This window comes from Cloeon dipterum, chromosome 3 (assembly GCF_949628265.1).
Source record: "Cloeon dipterum chromosome 3, ieCloDipt1.1, whole genome shotgun sequence".
In the NCBI taxonomy this organism is placed as follows: Eukaryota; Metazoa; Arthropoda; class Insecta; order Ephemeroptera; family Baetidae; genus Cloeon; species Cloeon dipterum.
This window is the reverse complement of record NC_088788.1, coordinates 26,438,050-26,450,522: the sequence shown is the minus strand read 5'-3', so window position 1 is coordinate 26,450,522 and position 12,473 is coordinate 26,438,050. Positions and strand designations below refer to the sequence as shown.

Sequence of the window (12,473 nt, the reverse complement as noted above, 5' to 3'; positions counted from 1 at the left end):
GGGAACTATTTGGTTCACTCCAACTTGTCTAGATTGGTTTTTAATTAAATAGTCTCTTTTTGCTCCACTGTTTTTATCCTCATTAATTAAAGAATAAAAGGCCTGTATCGAACGCAACTTCTTGCAATGCTATCCAAAATCGAAAATTGGGACGCATCCCAGACACCACTGATCCATCGATTCCACGGATAGTGATTGGCGCCGAAGTCCCCGAACTGCCCCCAGATGGTGGTTGCTTAAGTACAGAGGTATTTAAAAACCGACACTGGTTCATGTTTTGCCAATTTTTAGACGGTTTTTGTTTGCAAGGCCCTCTTTTTTAAATAAAGTGTGTTGTTTTGTCTTCAGGTTCCTATTCGCATCTAAATTAGGTGCAAATAGTGACACCCTATACAAAAAGTTTCATAGAAATAAGGCGTAAAACAGTGACTGAGCAGTGCTTCAAAGTCATGTGCCATCGTCTATGGAACAACTTGTCGCCGAATCTGTGTATGAACGAGAACTCAAATGCATTCAAACAAAAAGTTTGCCAGATATTTTTTACAGAATACAGAATTGGTTGACTGATTATTTCCCTCTGTTACCAAAAAAATATAAATATTTTGTGTTTTTTTTGTGAATGTGGGGATATATGAGGCATAGTTGCTCTGCTGACCCGCAATATTAATTGCTTTTGAATCTAAAACACTGAGTTTAATATTCACTTTGCTAATGGATTCGAGTTAATGCATTGTCCTCATTACAAGTGAGGGAATGATACAACAAATTTTCCTCCCTCTCTGGGTATTTATCAATAACAATTTATTATTCAATGAAATCTAAAAAAACACGTTTATCGTGACAATATGTCAGAAATTTGGGATGTAATGGTTTCTGACAGTAAAACATCTTTATACATATGTTCTATTGTGTTCGTGCTGTTGTATTACTTTATCTAAAGAAAGGGGAAAACGCACAGCAGTCAGCACCTTTCTTTCTAGGTATTCATTTTATATTCGTGGCAAAGAGAAATCCGCTTTGTCAGTGTGGTGCTAAATGCTTCTCCCAAGATGTTCCCTCAGCCCACGGGGAAAGCTTTTTCTGCTTTCATTCTCTGTAGCCCCGCACTCTCAACTTTCAACGAGTAGGAAGAGTTCTTACCTCAAGAAAGTTGATGCAGGAAAAAATGTAAAATATATCTGGCTAGGAATCGCTTGGGGTCGCTGTCCCGCTTACATATTTTGCGCTAAAATGTGTAAGAGACAAATTAAGCTTGTTTTGCATAGAACATTAAATATTCAGTCATCGTTTGGAAGAGAATCTTAAGGCCCAACAGCGAAGAGGGTTCTGTGAGAAATTGTCAGTATCTCAGCGATCCATCTTAATTGCACTCTCATCGCTGGTGTGTGTATAATAGAGAACAGGTTTCGCATAAAAGCACTCAAGCACACACTTTATGCTGGAACTTGCGAGCGTCCGCGCGCATCATCCATTCCAATATATCAACGTCAGAGGTCAAAAAGCGAGAGCACGCCCTGCACTTGCCAAGGCGAAGGCAATTTTATCTCTTTTCGCAGCAAAGCTCAGGTTGCTAGAGGAAAAGCAGCAGAAATTCCGTTCGCATGAAATTAAATTGCTAACTTCTTGTTTGCAGAAAATGCGGTTCGAAGAATCAGAAGTAGTGCTAAAGTGTCGAGTTACAAGAAGCGAGAGAAACCATTCCAATGTGAACGGATTCTGTGACAAGAGATAACTTCTTCAAACTCAAACAAACCGAACCGTTTGAACACACGTGTGTTAGTATTGATTTGAGCGTAATTTGAATTTCCTTACATCCTTTCCAATTCCTTGGGGGATTATTCCTGAATTAAGTAAGTTGTGACGAAAAAGGATTGAAAAATTGTCATTAAATGTAGCAAACTATATTCTTTGCTAGAAATCTCTGTGCTAAAAATTATATTAATCCCAAACACTGATTTACGAGGTCACGTTTAATTTAAAAGTACTTGACCTAGTATTTGGTTAAAGGCGCAGTCTTTTTTCATTAGCTTGTCCAGCCGAGGCCTATTTATTAGAAATAAATTTCAATGAATTGGGTCCTTGGAGCGTGACAGGATGCCAAAACAGCCGCTCGTCCCCTTTTCTATATATTAACCGGCGCGCGACTTTTAACGAGACATTTATGGATCAGAGCCAATTATATAAATCCCTCTTACTTAAAAAAGTGCGTCGGGGAAGCGTAAAATCTTTGAGAATTTATGTGGACGAAACATCCTGGAGCTTAATCACTTAGTTGGGCGGAGACGTCTTTTTTCTCCTTACTCTTTTATCTTGAAAGGGCAAAGGGAGCCCTTTATTATTCTTTATAATTAATGCTTCTCCACGCTTCGCTCTTCTCGTTCATCCAGAAATTAGTAATTCAGAAGCCGCAGAGTTGTTACATTAACAACGATGTGTCGAGCAGAGCGGAAACTCAAAGAAGGAGTTAATCAAATTAAATTAACGTCTATGATTGTCAGGTAGTAATAATCAAAACAAATTAATTGGATTGGATCTAACGGAATGAGCTGTTGAACCGTGCGCGTATATCACATAATTATATATTGCTTCCATGAAATTGTAGATGAAAATTTGATCATGCGCAAATTAAAGCCTTTGATACTGAAAATACACAAACAATGCAGGACCTATATTTGATTAGGTTGGGCTGAAATTTTTCCCCTAACTCACAGCTCACTTGGAATTCAAATTTGAATTTTTAGCATGATTTTGTTCAAGAAAGCCGTATAGAAATATTTATATTTGGGGACGAAGGATTTGATTTTCAGGCGAATTTAGTTGTTTACATCAAACACGAATATTAGCGAAGAGAGTGGGACACAAGGGGGTCTTATGCATATTTCATTCATTCGCCTACCTTATATTTTGCTTTTACTAATATGTCAGTTGGCACTTTCCACGATTATCTTGACCCTCGAATGATGCAAAAATGCAAACTAATGGGTTTAGATGCATCATGCATTAATTTTCATTTTAATTGAGGATGAAGCTAGCGTCTGCCCGTTCGTATTTCCTGGTATTTGTCAATTTCAAAGCGCTGGCAACTTTCTTCATTATGCAAATTGCTAATTAGCGATATGAAAAATGGAAGGAAAGCGGGCCCGCCGGAAAACTTAATAAAAAGGTCTCTTTTATCTCATCTCTCTGACAAAAAGGGGTGAAAGTATGAGGAGGGATGAAAGAAAGAGCAAAAAATAGATAGTGATATCAAGTGAAAATTTTGTATCAAATAATAATTATAATTGCAAGGAGGGAAAAAGGAAATGAATTTTAGTATCGAATTAAAAATTTTTTAACTATGTAGATCAATAATTATTTTTTGTTTATTTCTTACAACACAGAAGGGCTTCCTTGCAGCATTCTTCTGGACCCAATTTCAATTAAAATATTTTTATTCCATTAATTCAAACACATTTTCACATTTTAGAAAAATGAGTTCGAGCAAACCAAATTTGAGGCATAAACACATCTTTTCTCCTATTTTTTATTCTTCAAAACAACTTTTATAAGTAGCAAAATATCCTTGATCTGATGTCTAACATTCAATTCAATTACTTTGGAACAATTTATTATAACTTATTGAGGCAAAATTTATGCTCCAAAACTGATTATTAATGAAATCTCATTCTCATGTTTTTTTCATTTCGTTTAAGGAGAAATCGGCAAGCAAGAAATTGGATTTTCCCTCTTTTTGTGCCATCCCGCGCGAGTCGGAGCGTAATATTATTTATCAAGAGAAAATGCCTTGTTTGCTGCCTCCGCTGCCACCACCACCGCTGTCAACTTTTTCCATCTTCCGAGCTGCTATTATTTATTTCGGCCTCGCACGAGCAAAAGTTACGCTTTTCCTAAGGGTCTCTCTCCGGGGGTAGATTTCTCAGGCGTCACACAATAAAAAAGACCGCTGGTTAAACGATCGCCGCTTGGCAAAAGAAAAACGCCTTCGTTTAGCCTCTAATTTCATTCCGCAGTGGATAGTATTTCGCCCCTTTTTATTGCATCTCGCAGGCTTCATCCTCCCGACGTGTTTCCTTGTCTGAAAGTGGACTGTCTTCTCCTCGCAAAGTCTGTAATGAATCTACTTCATAAACGCGTGGGAAGTCTGACGCAGCAAAAAAATGGAAATCTCTTTCCAGCTGTTCACGTCATTGTTATTACAAAAAAGAAAAGGAAAAATTTATCTTGCGTCTAGTGCGATGAGCTGTGTTTTTTGCAGTCACAGCACGAACAATTTTATTTGAAAAAAGCAAAGAAGATTTTCCGGCACTATGCGGAAGAATATTTTTAATTTAATGGGAAACGGAAAAAGAAGACTCAAGTGAGGTTGTAGCATTATAATTTTCGGATAATACATACTTCGGTGTTGAGTCATTTAATTAGAAACACAGAGTAACATGTTATTTATGCAACGATCTCATTTTATCGCGCAATTGTTTGCTTTCCAAAGTAATTGAAATAAAAAGCATTTATTTGCTACGAGGAAAACTTAAGCTATTAACGCTAATTTCTGCTATTCTACTGATAGGTCTTTAAGAGGAGAAGATGGCATTTTTACGTTCATTGGCTCTGTTTGCCGAAGCAAATTCGTTTCTAACAAGACGAGCGCCGCCGAGCTCTCCTGCGTCTGTTCAAACTCATAAAAAGCTAGTCTGGCGAGCCCATGAGTAGTATCGGCGAGCACCGCATATTCAACGCGACGTGCTTTACGCTTTTTATGGCGACCCGTAAAACGCCTGATTTGGTTGCAGCGAAAGAGTACACGTTTCTCGCCAGAGTGACGTTCGAACGAATTCGAGAGGGTACCGCGCAATGAAAAATGGCACGAACGAGCCGGCTTATTCTGGTTATGCACCCCGGTGAGCAGAGGCGACAAGCCGGTTGCCTACCGAGGCAATTTCCGCCCGAAAAAGGATCCACGCCGTTTCTTTCTGAGTCCCGCGCCGCGATATATGCCAATAATCCCGGCGCCTTTTGTGAATGAGAATCAAGGGTATTAAGGTCTTTAGCAAACCTCGCGGAGCAAGCCCGGACTTGGCTCGCAGAACCCTCGGGTGGACGCAAATTTCGCCTCCTCTATGTTTACTTGCCTCCTTTTGTTCGGCGTTTTGCAGAAGTGCCTGGCTGCGATTGCTCTAATCGATCCGCTTCATTTGCCCAACTAAAGCAACGGACGGAAGCCTGATTGTGAGAAACGGTGCAAAGGATTTCGGAGAGACTGCAAACAAATAGTAACTTTGTAGCCTAACCCTGTGAAACCTGATGATGCTGGGCGATACGATGTTTACTCTGTTTAAACTTTACGAGAGATTAGTCCTGATAAACTACATTAAATACAGGGATACCCAGTGCTTTCCTGACAGAAATATGTATGACCTCCGACATTCGAGGGAAATGTCAAAATGTCAATTCAATTCTTTGTGCCCATATCACACAAGAGGGAGATGGATATCAAGGTTGTTTATTTACTCAATATTTTCTGTACGACTGCCTGAAATCTGACTGTGATAAACAAGTACCTAAGCTTCAGAAAAACAACTGTGTAGTTAATAGAATGTATATGAATGAATTATTTAATAAACGCAATTATGCGTGCAACACTAAGCCTAAAATAGTTTGTATCAATTTTTACAACTCTTTTCTGCTTCTATAAACAAAATATTTTTTGGACATCTAAAAATATGATTATTTTCAAACCATTCACCACAAAATCTACACTCACAAATATCTTGAGGTCCACAATGATACATCTGATTGACACAGAACAAAAATAGTGTTATCCAGGGCATGTAAATCGAGTAAATACATGTCTATCTTCAAAATTTGGTCCCCTCCAATCACCATTTAACATTGTTTCAGTCTAATAGAATTCATCACAAATCAAAAGGCTATTTTTAAACTTTCCTGTCACAAAACTTCCTATAAGTATTAGTCTCAAGTGAGTTCATATTTCACTTTAAGATCAGTAACATATAAATTCAAGTTTCGGCCACTAGTTCAAATACATATCGCGATCTATTGCATTTAGAGATCCCTACAATTTTCTTTAAATATCGAATATATATCACCAATAAAAGTTACGTTAACAGCGATGTTTTTGATTGACAAATCACAAGAGATAAAACGTAAATCTCAGAAGAATAATAAATTGTTTGAAAATTCCTGATTGTCTTTTATTTCGTTTATCTGTCTGAATTTAGGATTCTTACAACATAACCAAAGTAAGGGAACAATTATTCTTATGGTGAGTAGAGTATAGTTATTAAATTACTTCCACATCGCTTCATTTAGGAAAGGAAATTTGGTTGGAATCCGGTATAAATTGATATGCGAATTCAATAATAGAACAATAGTACGTATAATGTTTACAAGGTTACCTATACATATATTAACAATAAGGTTGTCTCGGTTCGTTTGAGCTTTTCGGATCTGAATACAAACGGAACAATGTCTGTGAAGCGTCTCTTGTCTCTTTGCTTCTACCTATTCATCCTTCCCTTACAATAAGCTAATATATAACCAAAGAAATTTCCTGGTTGTCTGCTCAGAGCACTCTAATTACCTCACTATTTAAATTTAACTCATTGTCAGAACTCGATTGACTGAAATATTTGGGAAGGTTGATAGGAGGAAAATAATCGACCATTCTCTTTGATTTCCAGATCAGTAATAGAATACATTTATATCCACTGATCTCTAATTTTTAATTTTAGCAGGGAGGTAAATTAGGCAAGCATCCAAAGGCACTGGTTGGAAACATTCAAAGATTGTATTCTGCGAGGTTCTACAGTGTGTTCGTAAAATCAGCCCTTAACCAACCCTCTCTTCTCTCTATCTGTCAGTATGAAATTCCTAGCGTTTTACTGTAGGCGTCTCTTGGAAAGCTATGTTCGTCACTTTTTGACATGGGGCGCAGAGTCACGTAGCTCGAGTGGCAGGTGACCCGCGAACGCGTGCTGGGGGCGTCAGAATCAACAATGCTTCAAATAAAGTATGCAGAGAAGCTGAAAACTTGCGTCTGGTGCTGCGGGCATATTCTTCTTGTTTGAATATACTTCAAACTATGTCGATTCTCATTTCTCATCACCACCAGCTTTTTCGTTTCTTTGCCAACATGTAAAAGTTTCGTTCCGAGCAAAAGTTGCTAAAGCGAGTGTTTTTGGCGATAAGCCCAATTCTTTTGTTGAAATTTCTTGCGCAATGCATTCGGGCTGAAACTATTAGCGTGGGCCGCTGTGTCTTCAATTGGAAATTGCCTCCACCATCTGCGGGCAAATACACTGTTCAACTAATGGAAAATGCCTGGACGATATTAAATGCAAACATTTGAACCTCTCACAAAACAATTTATTCAGTCATGTGGAGAGCCGAAGATGATCTTGCTCGTTAAATGATAATATTGCTCGCAAAACGGATGCACTGAGAATTTTGCCGTCTTCCTACTTGCGAATTTGAACTGTCCAATTTGCCGTCTCCATGGCGACGGGGGCTGGCAGCTCAATCGAAGAGTAGCCCCGAGTGCGATATGATGATTTAATTGCCATTCTGAAGTGCATGCTGCGCTGTTACTGGCTCTAATTATGACCGAGCACCCCGCGCCACATTCCATTATTCATTATGCCATTACCGCGGCGCTGCGTTTATGTTTGTATCGCAACTCGACTCGGCGCGAACATATAACTGCTTGTCAAATGTAATGTATCGCCGTTAGTAACGCTTTCCGGTGCTGTCTGCGCCTCAGGGAAGCCAAACCACCCACTTCAAATTAACCACGCTCGCTGGTGCCGCAGAAATGGCAAAAACATGAGGTCAAACGCGAAAAGCTTTTTGCATCCAACACGAGGACGAGGCAATTGGTTATTTAAGTTAAGAGTTCACTCTTACGTGCATTTGAAACGAAAAATTTGATTTTGCAACTTGGGATTTTTATAGCCAGTTTTTAAGTCAGTTTTATCATTTATCATGATTATTTTTTATTTTCATTCATGATAAAACCCACCAACAAATTAAATAATGACTGAGAAAACTAAAAGCGAGGTTTGTAATCATAGTCAAGAGGCAATAATGATCTATGGAATTATGTAAATATACTCAGCACCAACTTGAAACACGAGGAATTGTTTTGAAAGCAAAAGGCGAAGGCAATGTTTGCTGAAGACTTGAATAAACTAAAAACTGTGAACTTATTCGAAGAGTTCTAAACTAATTTATTTTCCTCGTTCAAAGATATTATGCTAATTATGAAGGCTTTTTGTCAACTTCAATTCATACCAACTCTAATGCTGCCATTTTGTAATATTTTTATTAATATATACCCTGTATATCAAACAGGCATATTTTATGTAAAAATCTCTCTCCTAAAGATGAAACTCTAAATGGAAAACATGAGTAATTAATTCAAATTATGCCCGCGGAATAAATTAAGCAAATGTGTTTTGAAATAGCTAAAACCTATGAATATTGCAATTAAATTTACAAAGTGCTACAAGATATAAATATCATTTTAATAACAACTGCTTTTGATACAGGATAATATAGAGGATTTTTTCTAAATTTTGTTATTGGTTGATAGATAAAGCATTCAAAAAATAATAATAATTCATGCCACTTAAATTCTGTGAAGTAGAATATAATTTTAGTACTCCCTGTTCTAGTATATTATGAATGAAATTAACTTATAAATATTTGAATATTATGCACTCTCAGATCTAGTCATATTGCCTAGCCTGTAGTGTCCATTCCTTTGATTTTCCTTACTTTCGTATACGTACGCGAACCTAGTAAACATATATAACAACTTGCTGATGAGCACGAGTGGGTAAAAATTTTGCAATGCAAATGAATAGTTGGATGGTAATGCAGAGCACTCGACGCCGCTGCTGGAACTCTCGATCCACCTGTCAATGCGAGTGACAAATGGAGTCGCGTTGCTCGTCCTCGCGCGCAAACGAACAAACGAAACGAACACGACCTTTGCAGGCACTGATTTCTTCCACCGGTTAATTATCTGGAGCTCTTTGTTTCTCCTCTTTGTTATTGTTGTGAGAGCTGTCGCTTTCGGGGAAATTTTGCGTGCGTCCAATTATTTTTGTATATTATTGTGCCAATTAAATCTTGCGCGCGCACCAAACAAAACACACGTATGATTGAGAAAATCGCATCGTACGTTACGGAAAAAATTGGTTATACCAAAAATTCCTTTGTATTTGTATTTATTTGCATTACAAAGCAGTACAGAAATTGAAGTTCTATCCGCGCATGTACAACATAGTGTGTATTCATTTAATTGGTTGTGAGGAAAAATGTTTGCTTTGAACCTTGAATGTTTGGATATATCGTCAAAGCGGTGGGTTTCGCAGAAAAAAAGCTACGTCAATGTTAGGGAATAAATATTTCCACTCCTTGTTGCATAGTGGTTTGCTACTATAAAATTCTAGCCTACCCAACCCCCCTGCAGCTTCAACCCACTAACAACTAGGATTAAAATATTATCGCCAATCGTAAAAGAATATTAAAATGTGGCTCAAAATTTATGTAGGGGCAAATTAGTTTTGGTCGTTCTAGTTCTTTTATAAATATTAATATTTTTAGCCTCAAATTTTTGTGACTAAATTAATTTTTGCACGTCCAAAATGGTTACTAAAATTTAATTTTAATGAACCATTCGGTTCAAAAATAGCATGAATATACTTATAATGTTAATTGTGTTAAAAGCTGTCGTCTACAGAGCTTTGAAAATAGTTGATTGACTAAAATCATATAGTCTACAAGTACAGTGTGTTGGCTGATGAAAAGAGTTAGAGACAGGCTCGGATTGAGAAAAGCAAAACGCTCCTGTGCATAAGAGTAAAAAAAAATAGTGCATTCAAACATAAATTGAGGCAAATTTTCCTTGCCAAATACTGAACTTACTGACTGATTTTCTTATTTCCCTCTGTTATAAAAAAACAAAAAAAATGTTTTGTATATTTATCTGTTGTGTTCTGAATGTGGGGAGGTGTGGAGCATAGTTGCTCTGCTGATCCGCAATAAAATCACTTTTGAATCTAAAAAAAATTGTTAGCTTATATTAAATTTAAAATCTGGTACATTTAAAGATTCAAAATATCTGAGTGTACTCTTACCTAAAAGAAAACGATAAATCTATAAATCCCAGATTTTTAACCCTAACCAATCACGAAAGAAAGATTGATATTTAAGAAATATGAAAACCTTCAAGCAAGTTAGAGTAATCAATTAATCACAGTCCTGTTCAGCCAGCTGAATGCCTACAAATGTTGCCCATTCTACCTATTTGTCTAACTTTTTGTCGTTGCTCTCCGCGACTCTGCTAGCCAGACACGCGATTGATGATCGGCACGTGCGAAATTGGCGCAGGAAAGTCTACTTGGCTGCGTCTGTCCTTGCCGCTTTCTACTCTCGGCAGGGAAAAGAGTATAAACGGTCTTGGGGGCGATATTAGCCGCGCCGCAGCCAGCGATAAGAAATTATGTGCCGACGAGTAATTCGTTCGTCAGATGAGGCCAAGTCCGTCTCGCTCCATTACTTTTATTGGTGGCTGAGTGAATTGCCATGATAATTGCCCGACGCCATTAGCCGCGACGCACCGCGAGATACGTGCAAGCTGCACACATCACATGCCGAAAGCAGAAATTCTGCCAGCGATGATATTTATAATGTGTCTATATTTGACAGCGGCAAATCGGATGGAAGAACACTTCTTCGTTTTTCTCTCGTACTATCGAATACCGATAAGCATTCTTACAATGCAATTTGTTCCATTTGCGGAATTTCCGCTTGGTCAAAAATAAAATCATTTTGTGTTTAAGGTACGCAGAAGGCATACTTTTTAACAAAAATGGACGGTAAACCAATATTTGGTGGAAAATGTCATTACATGAATTTCCTGCTGTACAGCTCTTAAACTATATTTAGACTTTAAAAGAAACTTATAACACAAACTAATTTTTACGTTAAATCAAAGGGCTTTCTTGTGGAATAGCGCTTTGCGTTTTGCTAAATCGATCCTAACCCCCGATCCTTATGGAAAATAACCAGAGTGGCTACTGATATAAATTTCCGCAAAACTTTCCCAAAATGCAGCTATCCAAAGTTTTGTATAAAATTTCCATTAATGATTGTATAATGTTTTGCTTTTATAAGCTCAAAAATCAAAAGCATATCTCCTTTTTAATTTAAGAAAAACTTCATCGGGCTTTTTGTGTTGTTTGCTTCATTCGCTTTGATTTACAAGCTAAGAACAAAATCAGAATCACACTTTTGGCTTTTTTGAGATTCTTCAGAAACACTCTCTAAATCATTTCAAAAGGTAAAAGGTGGCTTGAATCATTCATGAACTTCATAAAATGCTTGTGACACACATTTTTTAGATTAATACTTTTTGAATAAGTCTTGTTTACTAGAAAGGTCTTTTGCGCCATATTTAAGGAAACAGCCAAAATACCTAGCTTAATTTTCCATCTTGAAATAAACAGTCAGAACAAATATGGAAAGCTTCTTTTTAAGTGCTCAGAGGTTTGTTTCTAGAACACCTTTTCGAAATAAAATTGACTTAAAAATTACTTACTTTAGAGGACAACAGCAGGAAACAGGAGGCAAAATAAAAACTGTGTTATATTTCGACTTTTGACTGAAAAATTAATATTTAAATGCACAACCCTAATCACAAGACAGGTATTATTAATATCTAATTAAAGAACCACGTGTTGTCCTTTTATTTTACAACTCATTCTGAGCTAAATTATTAAAAAATTAAAAGTATGCATCGCATTCGCCGATTCTGGCTTCCTTAAGTCTATCTAAGTAAAACCCTTTCAGTGTTGATGCTTTATTTAATTTAATATTGTCTTCATCTCCTGCTCTCATCAATTAAATTCAAAGGATGCGCACTCTTTCCATGTTCACAGGTTGCTAAGCTGTTTTCCTACACTTGGACGATGGGCGAATTCCTATGCAAATCGGTGCACTACATCCAGAACGTGTCTGCCATCTCGTCCGTCCTCACCCTCACGGCCATGAGCACCGAGAGGTGAGCACGGAGTCGAGTGTGTTTGTTTATGTGTGTGTTACTTAGCAGGCGGCGTGCGTATAGGTCCTGGTCACGTTTTCCCCACCGCCGCTGCCAAAGGCTCAGATTTACGAGATTAATATAATGCTTCGCGCTGTCGAGATAGAGGGATCATAGCACGGACAAGCTGCCATGTGAAATTGCGTTTTGTGAACCCTTTCATCGCCTGTTATTGAACATCTGGGGCCCTTTTGAATCGCTACATTTGCTCGATCCAATGCTTTTGGTATTTTTGTAGGAGGATTATTCAATTCTGTGAAACATTTTCCTTTGTATCTGGCATGGCAACCTTTTGCGTTGGAATTATTCTCATACGCATGTGATATACGTTAATATGAAATGGCTTGAT

General features: G+C 37.6%; 1 protein-coding gene across 3 annotated transcripts in view; it reads left to right on the top strand.

Moving 5' to 3' along the window:
* LOC135939030 (gastrin/cholecystokinin type B receptor-like) overlaps positions 1 to 12,473 on the top strand; it is a 56,546-nt gene that overhangs the window by 13,030 nt on the left and 31,043 nt on the right. For all 3 annotated transcript variants that reach the window (XM_065483157.1, XM_065483155.1, XM_065483154.1), the window contains exon 2: positions 11,964 to 12,085. In XM_065483157.1, coding sequence (XP_065339229.1) covers positions 11,964 to 12,085 — 122 coding nt within the window. The remainder of the gene's footprint in view (positions 1 to 11,963; positions 12,086 to 12,473) is intronic.